The sequence below is a fragment of the Mastomys coucha genome, unplaced genomic scaffold, assembly GCF_008632895.1.
Source record: "Mastomys coucha isolate ucsf_1 unplaced genomic scaffold, UCSF_Mcou_1 pScaffold14, whole genome shotgun sequence".
Classification (NCBI taxonomy): Eukaryota; Metazoa; Chordata; class Mammalia; order Rodentia; family Muridae; genus Mastomys; species Mastomys coucha.
In genome coordinates, this window is record NW_022196896.1 from 49810417 (window position 1) to 49824768 (window position 14352).

Below are 14352 nucleotides of genomic sequence, written 5' to 3' on the forward strand. Positions count from 1 at the left end.
GAGGATATCATTTGAAATGCAAATTAAGAAAATGTCTAATAAAAAATAAAAATAAAAATAAAAGAATCAGCCAGGAAACAAGAACTATGCCTAACTAAACAGCCTAGGTAAACGGATCTGGTTCACCACTGGTTGGTTCTATAGGGTAGTTTGAGGAAATCCTTGTATTTTACAGGGATAAGCTAGCCACTTCTATAATATGATCCTTCCTGCGTAGGGTGACTTGTCTGCAAACTTCTGGAATCCAAGGTGACTTCTAGGGCAATCCTTAGACACCTGAGGGAATCTTTTAGGAGCTGGTTGTAAATGCCTAAAGGAGATAGGTGCAAGCTAGAAACAGATCCACTGGGTTGGCACCCTGCATTTACTTACCTTGTGAGCCAAGTGCAGAGCTAAATCATAGAGGAGGCTACTCAGCAAAAGCAGTCTCTAAGTGCCTGTCATGCTAAGCGGTGGCTTCTTTGTTCCAAACATCACGAGAACATTAATATGCATATTTTATCTTTCCAAAGTACTATCCACTTCTGCCCACCTTACTATTATATCTTCTTTTCCTGAGACATGGCTAGTGTGGAAGTTACCTCCCTTTACCTACATCTTTTGGCAATCACACTGAGTTCAGTGTCTTGAGCCTGACAAATCCCGACAACCAGTCTTTGTGACTAACAACTCAATAGTTCTTTTTCTTCCCCTTTAAGAACTATTCAGTAAATAGTCATTAAGCATCTTCCATATGCTGGATACCATTTTAAATATTCTAGATACTATTTTAAATAAACTTCTGCAAAAACCAGTCCCTGTCTTGAACTATCTGGTGACTCATGAGGATGTGGGTGGAGTACACCAGTGATCATGTTCAGGAGAGGAGCAGAGAAAGCCAAACTGGATACTACAAGAACTAAGCAAAGCCATAACTGGGCACACCTGAGGAAGGGCTTTTTCTTGGAGAGTGAGCTGGAGTGGAATGGTTAGGACACAGGAAGGTTGCAAGTGTGGGAGATGGAGGGTGCTGGACACTGTAGAAGAAGATTCCTTGGTGTGGTCCAGGCTCCAGGCCGTTGACATTGCCTTGCTATGTGGTTTCATCGGATAAAAGATCAGCTAGCTCTGCAGAGAAAGACTCAGTCTGACAGACAAGGCATAGAGTTTGCATCGTAAGCAAGTGTGCATTTGCGGAGGAACAAGAAGACAGAGTTCCATTTTAACTGTCACCAGGAAGTGTGTGAAGACCGTGCTGAAGGTTGAGGGTGTGAGGCAGGGAAAGTTTACTAACAGAAGAAAGGGCACTCAGGGGGCTGAAGTTGCTATAGTGTAAGTTACCGTTCGAACTGTGAGTTAAAGAGAGGAAGCAGAAATGGAAAGAGCACATGGGCAAGGAGCGAGTCTGGACTGAAGATGTTTGAAGACCGTGACTTGGAACTGCCTCTGCCACTTTCACCTGGACACTTTTAGAGCAGCTGGTTATTAAAACCCCAATGTCAGGGATGCTCTCTGGCCAAAGGTATATTTTGAAATCTTCTGGTATAGATAGTAGCTGAAGGGCCTGGGAGAGGAGCTGGAGTGAGAGGAGGGATGAGGATGTTCAGGGTGGCTTCTGGGTGTGCCATAGTTGACTGGGATGGTGAGAGAAGAGGCTCGAGAGTGACAGCAGGTATTTTTCATACTCATGGGAGATAAGCATTGAACCTACTGAAAGGAGAAAGTACTGCTTCCTTCCTGCATTTACTTCTATTGCTGTTTTGTTTGTGTTGAGACAACGTCTCACAATGTGTTCAAGTATGTCCTCGAACCCTCAACCCCTCTGTTTTCCAGGTACTGTCTGGGTCTATTAGCCTGTGCCATCCCTCCTGTCACAACCCCCATTATCCTTCTATAATATTGAACCTCATCTCTCACTGATGTCACTGCACTTACCCCATTCCTTCTCGTATTACTCCCAGATAGTCCCTCTGCTATGGACCCACCAAGAAGCCACAGCATCCCTCCATTCATATTCTGTCCCCTTGTAGCCTTCTAAACCTAACACCAATCCATGTTCCTCATGGCTGGTCTACCATAGTCTGTTCCATAGAGATTTGTTTGTGCTTCACTCCGTTTTACACTTGATTTGGGGCTAACTAGTGATTTGGGCTGGAGATTTATCTCTTTGGAATAAGTCTTTTGATGAAAGGGGTCTCATTTTAATCTTCCTCTGTGGCCTGGAGTCTGGAGTAGGCCATTTGGTGTTATAGGGAAGTTCTCCTTGGCCAACGTGACTGACTTGAGTTTATCTGTTTGAAGGGGCGTCTTGAGGATTGAACTTGCAGCTGTCCAGGGGGAAGAGGGCGGTCGAGTAAATGTGCACAAGGGATGTCACTCTGATGTGGTGTCTTGGATGGCTGCTAACCACATCAAAGGAAGGAGTATGTAAGAGAGAAGCCAGGAGTGAGGGGATTTGCTCAGAACAGCCACTAGGAATGTGGAAGTACTACACTGTACCTGCATCAATACTGAGACGTCAAGATTCAAAATGGACTCAAGCTTTACAGCTGGCCTTTGGAAGCTCCCCTTCTATAAGCAATGTCCACTCTGGCTCAATGAAAATCAAGACTATTGGGTAGGATATCAAGACTCCACAAGAAGTGTCTTAGGAATTCAGTATTAATAAGAATTATAACTCATTGCCATGACTACCTAACTGGAGTATAAGCGCTACAGTGCAAACTCCAGCATCCATGATGAGTTGGGTTTACTGACCTATCACAATATACCAAGTAAGGTCTCAAGCAATGGTGAAAATAGAGATGGGGGGCATTTACTCAACAAACAAATGAGGAAGAGGAACAAACAAATGAGTCTAGGGACTCCCAAGTTGGTCTTCAAGTCACTGATGTGGGATCTAGGTTGACTAGTGTAAGAACTGAGGCAGAAGGGCAAGATGTATTCACAAATGAACAGTCCCCATTTAGGTGTGGTCTGGTCAATCATAGATTCAGTTCTGGCTCTTTGAGGTGTTCGGAAGAAGTCCTTACTTCCTGAAGGGATCAATCTAGTCTTCAATGTGATACGATGGGTGGTCTGTTATATCCTGGATAATTCCTTTGGGGTAAGAGGGTGGTCAGTCCCATGAAGTCTTTTTGGCTGTCCTGGAATTGAAAGTAACAGCAGGTTTAGGACAGTGACTGGCCTCTGTGCTTCAACCTTGAAAGACGAGACAGGTTGGGAAGACACTCTGAGTGATGAATATGAATGAGCAGACTCAGGCAGGAGACTATCCCAAAGTAAAGGCAACAGATCTTTCATGAAAGCAGTGGTGTCACACTTTTATCTTGCTTCCTTGTAGACAGTGATAAGAAGTTAGTGGTTTTTGTTTTTTTTTTTTCTTTTTTTTTTTTTTAACAAAACAGTATCGAGTGTCCGTTATGACTGTGGTTTTGTTGGTTATTCTCAAAGGGAGGGTTTCGTATCAAAGAGGTAGTTACTAAGGAAAGAACAATGAAATAGTACCCTGTTTTTCTGACAGGTTTAGAATTTCATACCCCTGGACCTCCAAAAGAAAATATAAGCCTTTTCAGTCCCTAGAAAGAAGACTAGATCTTTACAACCCCCAAACTGCTAGACCATTTAAGAAATTATGTTCTGGGTTGGATATAATAACAGGTTTATTGCTGTATAACCAGGATTCACTCTCAGGTACACAACACAGAGAGTTATGAAGGAGATTCAACAACTGAGGTGGCTGCATTTTAAACATCTAATTTGCAATGGAAATGATGATTCTGTTGTGTGTATGTGTGTGCCTGTGCATGCATACATGAGTGTGTGTGTGTGTGTTCCTTTTTAAGTTAAAGTTAATATACTTTCTGTCTTACCCCTTTCTTTTCATTCTCTTAAATAATTACTTTTATGTATATGAGTACATTGTAGCTGTCTCAGACACACCAGAGGAGGGCATCAGATCCCATTACAGACAGTTGCTGGGAATTGAACTTAGGGGCCTCTGGAAGAGCAGTCAATGCTGTAGCCACTGGGCCATCCAGCCTGGTCCTTCCCCTTTCTGCTTCTTAGTTCCATAAACTTCTTCCTAGTTGGTTTTTTGTGAGAGCAAAATAGAAATACACAGTGTTAGTAGAAATTCAGCACGCAGTTAGAAAGGCCATGAGCAGCAGGAGGACTGGAGGAGCTGCAGTAACGGGCTCGGCAGCCATAGCTGTTTGAAGACCCAGAAGTGGGCAGCAGCACACACCGTCTTCTTTCTCAGATCAGACTGACAATTGTTAATTCCCAGATCCGAATTATGCTTCATTCCATCGATTAACCAAACCCTAAAGTTTAAGTCTTTAGAAATTCTTTTGTCATTGGGTCATAGGGACCCACTGAAGATAAGAAGGGTGGATTTATGAAGTACTGTATCATTTACCTCTGGGTACAGCACTGTGTGTGATTGGTATGAGTTTCTCAACACTATGAAACTGTCCTACTGTTGTATCTGAATGGAGCCTACTGCTCAGTGTCTTTCTGCACAGTTTCCTACTTTGGTGTCTCCCAACCATAAAACTGGAATGAGAGCAATTTCATTTCATTTTTAAAAAGATTTATTTTTATTTATGCCTATGTATGTATGTCTGTATGCTGCACAGGTAGCCACAGGAGGTAGGCCAAAGGAGATCACTAGATCCCTTGGAATTGGTATCACAGGTAGTTATGAGTGGCCTGAGGTGGGGACTGGGAGCCAAACTCAAGTCCTCTGAGAAAGCAGCAAGCTCTTAAATAATGCCCATCTCTCCACTCCCCCTCACCTCATTTTCTTACCTGCTTTACAAGAGAAATAACAGGAGCCTGTGTATGAACAGCAGAGTTCCATAAAAACCAGCATCTCCAGAAAAGATGTTGCTAACAGCAGTGGGACATATTGAGAGGTCATCCTATCTCCTAGGCTCATCCCTGTAGATGCCCCTTCAAGCTCAGCAGCGAAAGCCCGGGCACTGTGATCTCTCTGCTGGTCCAGTGGTGGAGACACCAAGTACCTAGCTAGCTCGTTTGCTTGCTTGCTTTCCTTCCTTCTTTCTTTCCTTCCTTCTTCCTTCCTTCCTTCCTTCCTTTCTTTCTTTCTTTCTTTCTTTCTTTCTTTCTTTCTTTCTTTCTTTCTTTCTGTCTTTCTGTCTTTCTTTCTGTCTTTCTCTCTTCCTTCCTTCCTTTGTTTGTTTGTTTGTTTCTTTCTTTCTATTTTTAGACAAATGAAGATATCCTAATAATTACTTACTTTTATATTGTCTTTTTCTGTGTTTCTCTTTCTGGTATATTCTGTAATCCTTGTTGTTTTTCTCTTGGCACCTTCAATTTCTATATTGAGCTTTAGTTCAGAGTCTGGTCCTGTGAGATGCTACGGTTTTGTGTGTGTGTGTGTGTATGTGTGTGTGTGTGTGTGTGTGAGCATGTGCACACATGTGTGCATGTGCATGCATGTGTGCATATGTGCGAGCATGTATGTGTGTGTGCATGTGTGCATGCGTGCATGTGTGTGTGTGTGTGTGTGTGTGTGTGTGTGTGTATGCGTGCGTGTGTGTTCCTGTTTGATGGGCATTGGATAAGTGGATATCTCGGCACAGGGTGATGAATGCCACGATGAAAGAATAAGGCACACATAAACCACCATGCTTGCACCAATAATAATATCAAGTGAGTGTTTGGGTTTAGAATAAAGCATCTTGTTAACTATTTTCCAGGCTTACTGTCTTGTAGATCTTATTTCAGTGTGTGGGGCAACTTCTCATTAACTATTTCATAGATGAGAGATTGCAGGCTAGAGGAATATGACTTGTGACAGCAGTGTTAGGACTGGAGCTCAGGTCTCTCTACCAGTTCATACAGAGGAGTTCACTCAGAGATTGTGTTTTCTAGGATTGTGACTAAACAAAAGTTCTTTGAGTTGCAGGACATGGTGGAGGATATACTTGGGAGTTTCATGTGTTCAAGGGCTAGCCTGAAGTACAGAACACAACCCTATCTCATAACAACAACAACAACAACAACAACAACAAGAAAAGCATAGATGTTGAAGAGATAGTTCATTGGTAAGAGCACTTGTCAGTCTTGTAGAGGACACCAGTTTAGTTCCCAGGTTCCACCCATTTGTAAGTCCAGTTCCAGGGAAGTCACATTCTCTTCTGAGTGCCGCTGGAATCACGCACATATGTGCTGCATATACACACCTGCAGGCAAGACATCAAATAAAACACACACTATCATAAAATAAAATAATTTCATAAAGTAAATTATCTGTGGTCTGCTTGAAGTCTTATGTTGTGTTTCATCTGTTTGTCTTTTCAGGAGTTCCTCAAGTTGTGATCGAAGCACTTGAAGTAGTTTATCTGCCAGCTCTACCTCCCCACTTATTTGCAGAGACCCTGTGGGTCACTGAACGCCTCAGCTGGAGCATGGCCTGCACCTCTCTGCCATAATCCCACTTCACATCTCTCTATGGAACACTACAGGTGCTAATCTCCACAAAGGCAAGTAACCTCCCTTTTTAGTCATTGTATCCCTGCTACCTAGAACTTACTGTATCCCTGCTACCTAGAACTTACTGTATCCCTGCTACCTAGAATTTATTGTAGCCCTGCTACCTAGAACTTATTGTAGCCCTGCTACCTAGAACTTATTGTAGCCCTGCTACCTAGAACTTATTGTAGCCCTGCTACTTAGAACTTATCGTAGCCCTGATACCTAGAACTTACTGTACCCCTGATACCTAGAACATATTGCATCCCTGCTACCTAGAACTTACTGTATCCCTGCTACCTAGAACTTACTGTATCCCTGCTACCTAGAACTTACTGTAGCCCTGCTACCTAGAACTTACTGTATCCCTGCTACCTAGAATTTATTGTAGCCCTGCTACCTAGAACTTACTGTAGCCCTGCTACCTAGAACTTATTGTAGCCCTGCTACTTAGAACTTATCGTAGCCCTGCTACCTAGAACTTACTGTATCCCTGCTACCTAGAACTTATTGTAGCCCTGCTACTTAGAACTTATCGTAGCCCTGATACCTAGAACTTACTGTACCCCTGATACCTAGAACGTATTGCATCCCTGCTACCTAGAACTTACTGTATCCCTGCTACCTAGAACTTACTGTATCCCTGCTACCTAGAACTTATTGTAGCCCTGCTACCTAGAACTTACTGTATCCCTGCTACCTAGAACGTATTGTAGCCCTGCTACCTAGAATGTATTGTATCCCTGTTACCTAGAACTTTTTGTCTAACACATGACCACTTAACTCTTACTAATCACCGTCTCAGACCAGGCAACTTAGACATCACAACAACATACACAGCAGGTAAAATTCTTACCCTCACTTTATAGAGGAGACTGTGACCTGTACAATTTAGCTGACCAATCAGGAAACAGTAAAACCAGGGCTTGGCTCCAGGTTTTGCCTCAACTTCTTTTACATTTTTATTATTTCTATTCCTGACCTTTAAAAAAAAACTTACTAGATATTTTTCTTTCTGTGTGAAAAAAATGGGAAGTGGAGAGACTACACTTTTTGACCAGCACTTGTATCCTCTTCGGTTGAGAACCTTTGAAAGAAGGGGGGCCATTTAGATAAGCAAGAATTTAGCTTTCTTGGGGGGGGGAAGCTTAGAAAATAAAAGACACAGAAAGTGCCTGTGTGTTAAAACATATTTTATTCAGTGACTACATATGAAAACCCATCAATTTTATGATATAACTCTTGTGTGCATCTGGCTGAGCACTGCCTAGAAATCCTAAATGTAATGCAAGCATTTCAGAGGCTGGAAATTCATCACGTACGTACGGGACATAGTTATCCAGGAGAGGAAAATCCCAAGTTACTTGCTTCCCTGAGCACCAGCTAATGAAAAATAGAGCAGTCTCTGCAATCAGACTTTAATTGTATTTAGGCCATGTTTTTAATTCCTCTGTTGAATGAAGGCTTGACCGAGGCGTTAAAGGTAAGACTATTAGGGATTACAGACTTGTTCGGGTAGAGACTATAGAACTAGGAAAATGACATGGAAAAGGGGTGTTGAGAGGGTCTAGTTGCTAAAGACCTCTCACTACAAACCTGATGACATGGATTTGATCCCTGGAACCCATGAGACAGAAAGAGGGAGAGAGTTAACTCTTCCAGTTGTTCTCTGACCTCTATACATGTATCATGGCACACACACACACACACTAAAAAAGCCAAAAAAAAAAGTTTTTGTTTTAAATAAAGGAAGAAAATGCTCAGCAGAATACATTCATCTAAAAGCTGAAAGAAAAAGTTGTTTTTCCACAGTCAGCCAGCAGAGGGACCTGTGTGCCTGGGCTTCTGTGACTGACCCACTCAGAGGCCTCACTGCAGTACCAGGCCTGGAACAGGGCAGGGCTCTGCAGAGGGTACCAGCACACCCAACACGTTTGTTTTTCGGCGATGATGACTTTACACTGCTCAGATACTCCACAGTGTCCGGTGCTCCTTCCAGATCTCACTGACAATCTGCCTTTAGCTTCCGTGTCGGCCAATTACTTGCCTTAGATTTTAAAGTTTCCAGGAAGCTAGTGAATCGTTTCAGATTAGGAGGTTGCCGAAGAAATAGATGCCTTGTTTCTGTTTGCTTGTTTACTTTTGGCTTCTCCAGACAGGGTTACTCTGTGTAACAGCCCTGGCTGTCCTGGGACTCACGTCGTAGACAAGGCTGGCCTCAAACTATTTATCTGTCTGTCTGTTTGTTTGTTTATTTATCTATTGATGAGACACTGCTATATAGCACCGGTGGTCTTAAACTATAGAACTCAGGCTGGCCTCCAACTGACAACCTTCAAAGTACTGGTATTATACACATGCCACCATTCCCAACTGAAACTTATTCTTTTATTTTAACCCATTTAATAATCCAAGGACAACTGATTGATTACATTTAAGTAGCAGCTAGAGAATGTAGTGGTCTTTACTTTCTAGGTATGGTTGGATCTTATTACCAAGTCATGCGAGACTACCACGGCCATTATACAAGAGATGCCTCTCCCTCACACTATAGAGAAAAGTAACCAAGGAGTCCGAATGTTGCCACAGTGACAGGGAATGCTGAAACTCCACAGTACAGATAAAGAAAACAAGGCCCAGAGAATCCATCCGGAATTTCGTGCTTCTCGGGTTATCTGAGCAAGCCGTGCTCCATTATGAAAAGATATAGTTCTTTGCCCACCTTAGCTGCATTTGTCTCTCAGTTTTCCTCTCTTTCCTTCAGGTTGTCCAACTGAGCTCTGAGAAGCAAGCCCAGGGCCATCGCTATCATGACGACTGCCATCCTGGAGCGCCTGAGCACCCTGTCTGTGAGTGGGCAGCAGCTGCGCCGTCTGCCCAAGATTCTGGAAGAAGGGCTTCCCAAGATGCCGTGCACCGTCCCAGAAACCGACGTGCCCCAGCTCTTTAGGGAGCCGTACATCCACGCGGGCTATCGCCCCACGGGGCACGAGTGGCGTTACTACTTCTTCAGCCTCTTTCAGAAACACAACGAGGTGGTCAACGTCTGGACCCACTTGCTGGCGGCCCTGGCGGTCCTTTTGCGATTCTGGGCCTTTGTGGAGGCAGGGGCATTGCAGTGGGCCTCTCCCCACACCCTACCCCTGCTCCTCTTCATCCTGTCGTCCATCACTTACCTCACCTGCAGCCTCTTGGCCCACCTGCTGCAGTCCAAATCAGAGCTGTCCCACTACACTTTTTACTTTGTGGACTACGTCGGGGTCAGCGTCTACCAGTATGGCAGCGCATTGGCTCACTTCTTCTATAGCTCGGACCAGGCTTGGTATGAGCGGTTCTGGCTTTTCTTCCTGCCGGCGGCTGCTTTCTGTGGCTGGCTCTCCTGTGCTGGCTGTTGCTATGCCAAGTATCGCTACCGACGGCCTTATCCCGTTATGCGGAAGATCTGTCAAGTGGTACCAGCAGGGCTGGCCTTCGTCCTAGACATCAGTCCCGTGGCACACCGCGTGGCTCTCTGCCACCTGGCCGGTTGCCAGGAGCAGGCGGCCTGGTACCACACCCTCCAGATCCTCTTCTTCCTTGTCAGCGCATACTTCTTCTCATGCCCTGTACCGGAGAAGTACTTCCCTGGTTCCTGTGACATTGTGGGCCATGGGCATCAAATCTTCCACGCCTTCCTTTCCATCTGCACGCTCTCCCAGCTGGAGGCCATTCTTTTGGACTACCAGGGACGCCATGAGATCTTCCTCCAGCGCCATGGTCCCCTATCTGTCTATGGCGCCTGTCTCTCCTTTTTCTTTTTAGCTGCCTGCAGTGCTGCCACCGCCTCCCTCCTGAGGCACAAGGTCAAGGACAGACTGATTAAGAAAGATTCCTGAGGTCGTCTAATGAGGAAAGGTGTGGAGGTGTGGGCTACTGTGACTTGGAGAAAACTTGACCTGATAACAGAAGTTGACTTTTTATTTTTAAGGCTTGATTTAAAAAAAAATTAATATGTATTACAGACTGAGGATGAAACTCAATTGGTAGAGAGTGCTTATACAGCATGCAGGAAGCCCAGGGTTTGATCCCAGTGCCGCAAAAGCCAGGATATTAGCGTTCAAGGAGGCAGAGGCAGGAGGATCAGAAATTCTAGGTCATCCTCCGACATATAGTGAGTTCAAGGCTAGCCTTTGATACATGGTACCTTATCTCCTCCCACCCCCAAAAAGATTATTATCTATTTTCAAAGGCATGGTATGACTATGGAATTTCAAATGCAGGCCATTTGAGAGTTTTAAAACAGAGTGTTCATTTTTCTGTCTGGGTTATAGCCTTGTTTGGGAAGAGATCTTAGCTAAGATTCATGAGATCCCAAACTAAGGAGAACTGTCCTCACCCATGAGCAATGAGCAGACTTCTGGGCGTGGCTTCCAAAGCTTAGTCCTGGAACTAGACAGATAATCAAACTGGACTGCTAAGCAGACTGGCTGTTCCTTACCCTAACAGAGCAGCCACCTTCCGCCACTGGGCTTGGTATCTGTATAAATCGACCCACGGACTCTGGCTAATCAGGATTTCAGATTGTCTAGGGCGGAAAAGAATCAGAATCTTCAAGAAGATTCCTTGAAACTCTTAGACAGAATGGACTGGTCAGTTTCTCTGATGTCTGCTCTCAGCCACTGCACATCTGGTTCTTCTCTCAGGACAACCAACTAAGCTGGCTGGTTTGGCTGAAGCACGCCTGTCCGCATCCTTAGCCTTCATGGTAGTGTAAAGAATCCTGAAGCTATTACACTTCCAGGAAATGCTTGGAGCCACGTGAACATTCAGGAAGCAGATTCTCACGTAATAACAGGAACGTCGACAAATTTAAGTGCCAAGAGCTATTGGGAGACCCAGCCAGCAAACATGGATATCCTTGCCTGTTTGCTGCCCCCTGGGGCCCTTGTAGTTTCTATCTGCGGGCCACAGTATTAACAGCAAGCCATTTAGGGTTGTCTTGCAGGTTAGGAGAGACTGATTGTCTAAAGGTTTGAACAGATTCTTTTAAAAGCATGGTTCTAAAGTTCTTCAAGAAAGCTGATTATTTCAACAGGATCCTAAGATCCAAGGTTCGAGTTTCTGTTAGCTGCTGTCCCATGAAGGACCAACCCAGCTACCCCAGTTCGGGCTCCTCAAACAGGCAGTTCCACCTCAGATTTGAGAAGACACCTTAAAATGGGTCCTAGGACGGGTAAATGTGTGCTCACTGTCGTTGGCCCCTGAAGGTCCGTTGAGTAAGAACGAGGCACCTGATGGCCAAGTGCACTGTGGGTGATATTGCTGCCAGCCCCTGATGTGAGGGGAGTGGTGCTTGCATCTGATATGTTCTGGCCACACAGCTTTCCCAGAGGACCATCTTCTGCATGACTCCAGTGAAGGAGGCTGGGCTTGGATGCCTTCTACTCGAAGGCTGCGTTTCCTATCAGTATAAGGTCCCTGTGTACTAAAAAGGGAAGCTAAAGTTTTCAACTCCAGTTTAATGAATCTCCCCTACTATTAGGTCACTTTCTAGTCTTAAAACTTTTGTTTTCTATCTTTTGTGTGTGTGTGTGTGTGTGTGTGTGTGTGTGTGTGTGTGTGTGTGTGGCTTGTGGATTTCGTGCCTTATACATGGGAATGTCAACTTTTATTTCAATATATGTACACATGGAATTTTCTGTTTTGTGTTCTTGGGATGAGAAAAACAAAAGGAACCCCAGAAAGCTAGAGTGACTTGTCAATCAACTATTAATCTGTATTTGAGGTCAGCAGAAGTACCCCCCTACTGCCTTTAAATCAAGAAAGCAGGTTGTCTCCTGCACTGTTTTATTAGATGGGTTTCTTGTTTATTCATAGTCAAGAAGAGGAAGGTCTATGCTAGCCCAGTGACCCAAGGTTCTGGTTGTCTAGGCCAAGTTCATGCCAAGGAATGTGAGGAAAACTGAACTGGTCTGAACTGAGCAAAGTCTGGTTGGGGTGTGTATGTGTAAACACTACAAGTAGAGGGTCTGTTTTAAAATGGGAACCAGAAAGTGCTAGAAATTCTGTTGTTATGGATTCAAAGACTGTATTCTTTTAAAAGTTGGTGGGAAAGGTGAGAGAGGAAAAGGAGGGGAAGGTATTCTTGTGGTGGTGTCTGTGAACAGAGAACAGATTTTATTCTTTCTTTATTTCTTCCTTTCTTTCTTTCTTAAGATCAGATCTCACTGTAGAACCCAGGCTGGCCTGGGAATCCTTATGTAGACCAGGCTGACCTTGAACTCTAGAACTCTATTATAGAGATCAACCTGTCTCTGCCTCCCAAGTGGCAGGGCCAAAGGTGTGCACACCACTCTCAGCCTTGTGGACAGACATCTGGGTTTTCCAATGGTCCTGCAGCCCAGTGTGGAGCTGAACTGCGCTCCTCATGTGTCTGTGACACCATAAGTGTAAAACACAAGATGCTGGCACTCAGCTTCTAGTTTAATTATACAAATGTTGCTAACTATTGATTTGGGAACTGATAAGAAAGAAAAAAAAGTGATGTCTGTGGAGTCGGGACTTGAACCCAAGACCTACAGCATGTTAACCAAGAGCTCCCTCATTGACCTACACCCCAGGCCAACAACAGTGTATGTGTAATAGATATTTGGGGGAGCACTGAGGTTGGCGACTGTGATCTTCCCTGAAAACAGTATCTATTGGAATAATGCAAATGCCTTTACAAATGCATACACAAAATGGGTGATTTTTAACTCTTAAAATTCCTCAGTGTCATCAAAATGAGCCTATCAGTATGGTAAAGACTAAGAATTGTAAAAAGGAGTATGCATGCCTTTTGATTTTACAATGGAGTTTGCCACTCTGCAATATCAGCATAGTGTTAAAAAAGATCTAAGGGAGATAGTTATCTTGCTGTCCAAAACTAGAAATGTTGGTGGTTGCCTCTCTTAATTAAGAATTTAAACCCATTAGTATGTAAATGCATCTGATAAAATTAAACTATCAGTCATCTACACTTTCTCATGAATATAACTCTTGTGGGTTGATATAAGGCCCTACTTAGTTCAAGAAGAGGGGCCCACAGGATGTATTTGGGGGTGCCTTGTCTCTCATTTCAGAATCCTGATTTCTGTTTGCCAATGAAGGCTGTTTCTGTTATTTATGGTTCGAGGTATTTGTTTTGTTTGAGGTGGACCTCGCTGTGTATCCCAAGTTGGCCTGGAACTCCGGATTGATTCTCCTGTCGAAGTTGTCCAAGGAGCTGGGATTACAGGCTACACCAACACCACATCCAATTGTAATGAAACTAATTTTAAAGTTCTTAAAGATTTCAGGGTTACAGTTTCAGCTCTTAAGCCTCTCAATAACAATAGTGCAAGCCATGGACTGGAAGCTTGAAACAGAGTTTAGAGTCCTACGGAAGAGAAGGGCAGTTTAGCCCTGTTTCTGTCGCCCTCCTCCACCTGTGTCTGGTTACTGCTCTGTAGTTCCACCTGGATCCTCCAGAGGGCGATGTAGTCTCACTCAGTGCTTCTCTCAGAGCTTGTTGCCAAGGCTTCACGGCTAACTGTTTTGCTTGGTTAAAGTGTGGAATTATTTTCTGTCTCTAAAAACCTACTTACATGAATAATTATTAAACAGATTTTGTACATGAACTTTTGTCGTGTTGATAATGTAAAGAGAGCTAGCCTCTATGACTCTTTGCCAAGGGCTGCCTGGACCCAAAACTCATTCTAAAGCTGGGTTTTATTTAGCCTGACACTGCCAACTGAAAGAGGTTGAACACTAACTACATCCATCTAAAACTAGGAAGATATAAAACCTTTCAAAATAAGCCTACCGCTAATTTCTCTATTTGTAGGCAGAAGAAACTACCCTTCGAAGAAATGT

General features: G+C 44.0%; 1 protein-coding gene across 7 annotated transcripts in view; it reads left to right on the forward strand.

Moving 5' to 3' along the window:
- The window catches only part of Paqr8 (progestin and adipoQ receptor family member 8), a 47731-nt gene extending 33614 nt beyond the window's left edge, over positions 1-14117 (forward strand). For 6 of the 7 annotated variants that reach the window (XM_031366976.1, XM_031366974.1, XM_031366975.1 and 3 more), the window contains 2 exons: positions 6310-6491; positions 9245-14117. In XM_031366976.1, the coding sequence (XP_031222836.1) occupies positions 9291-10355 (1065 nt within the window). In that variant the 5' untranslated portion in view covers positions 6310-6491; positions 9245-9290 and the 3' untranslated portion in view covers positions 10356-14117. Of the gene's footprint in view, positions 1-1056; positions 1502-6309; positions 6492-9244 lie in introns of those variants that run through there. The other variant, XM_031366980.1, reaches the window with a different exon arrangement.
- Positions 14118-14352: the final 235 nt, after the last annotated feature.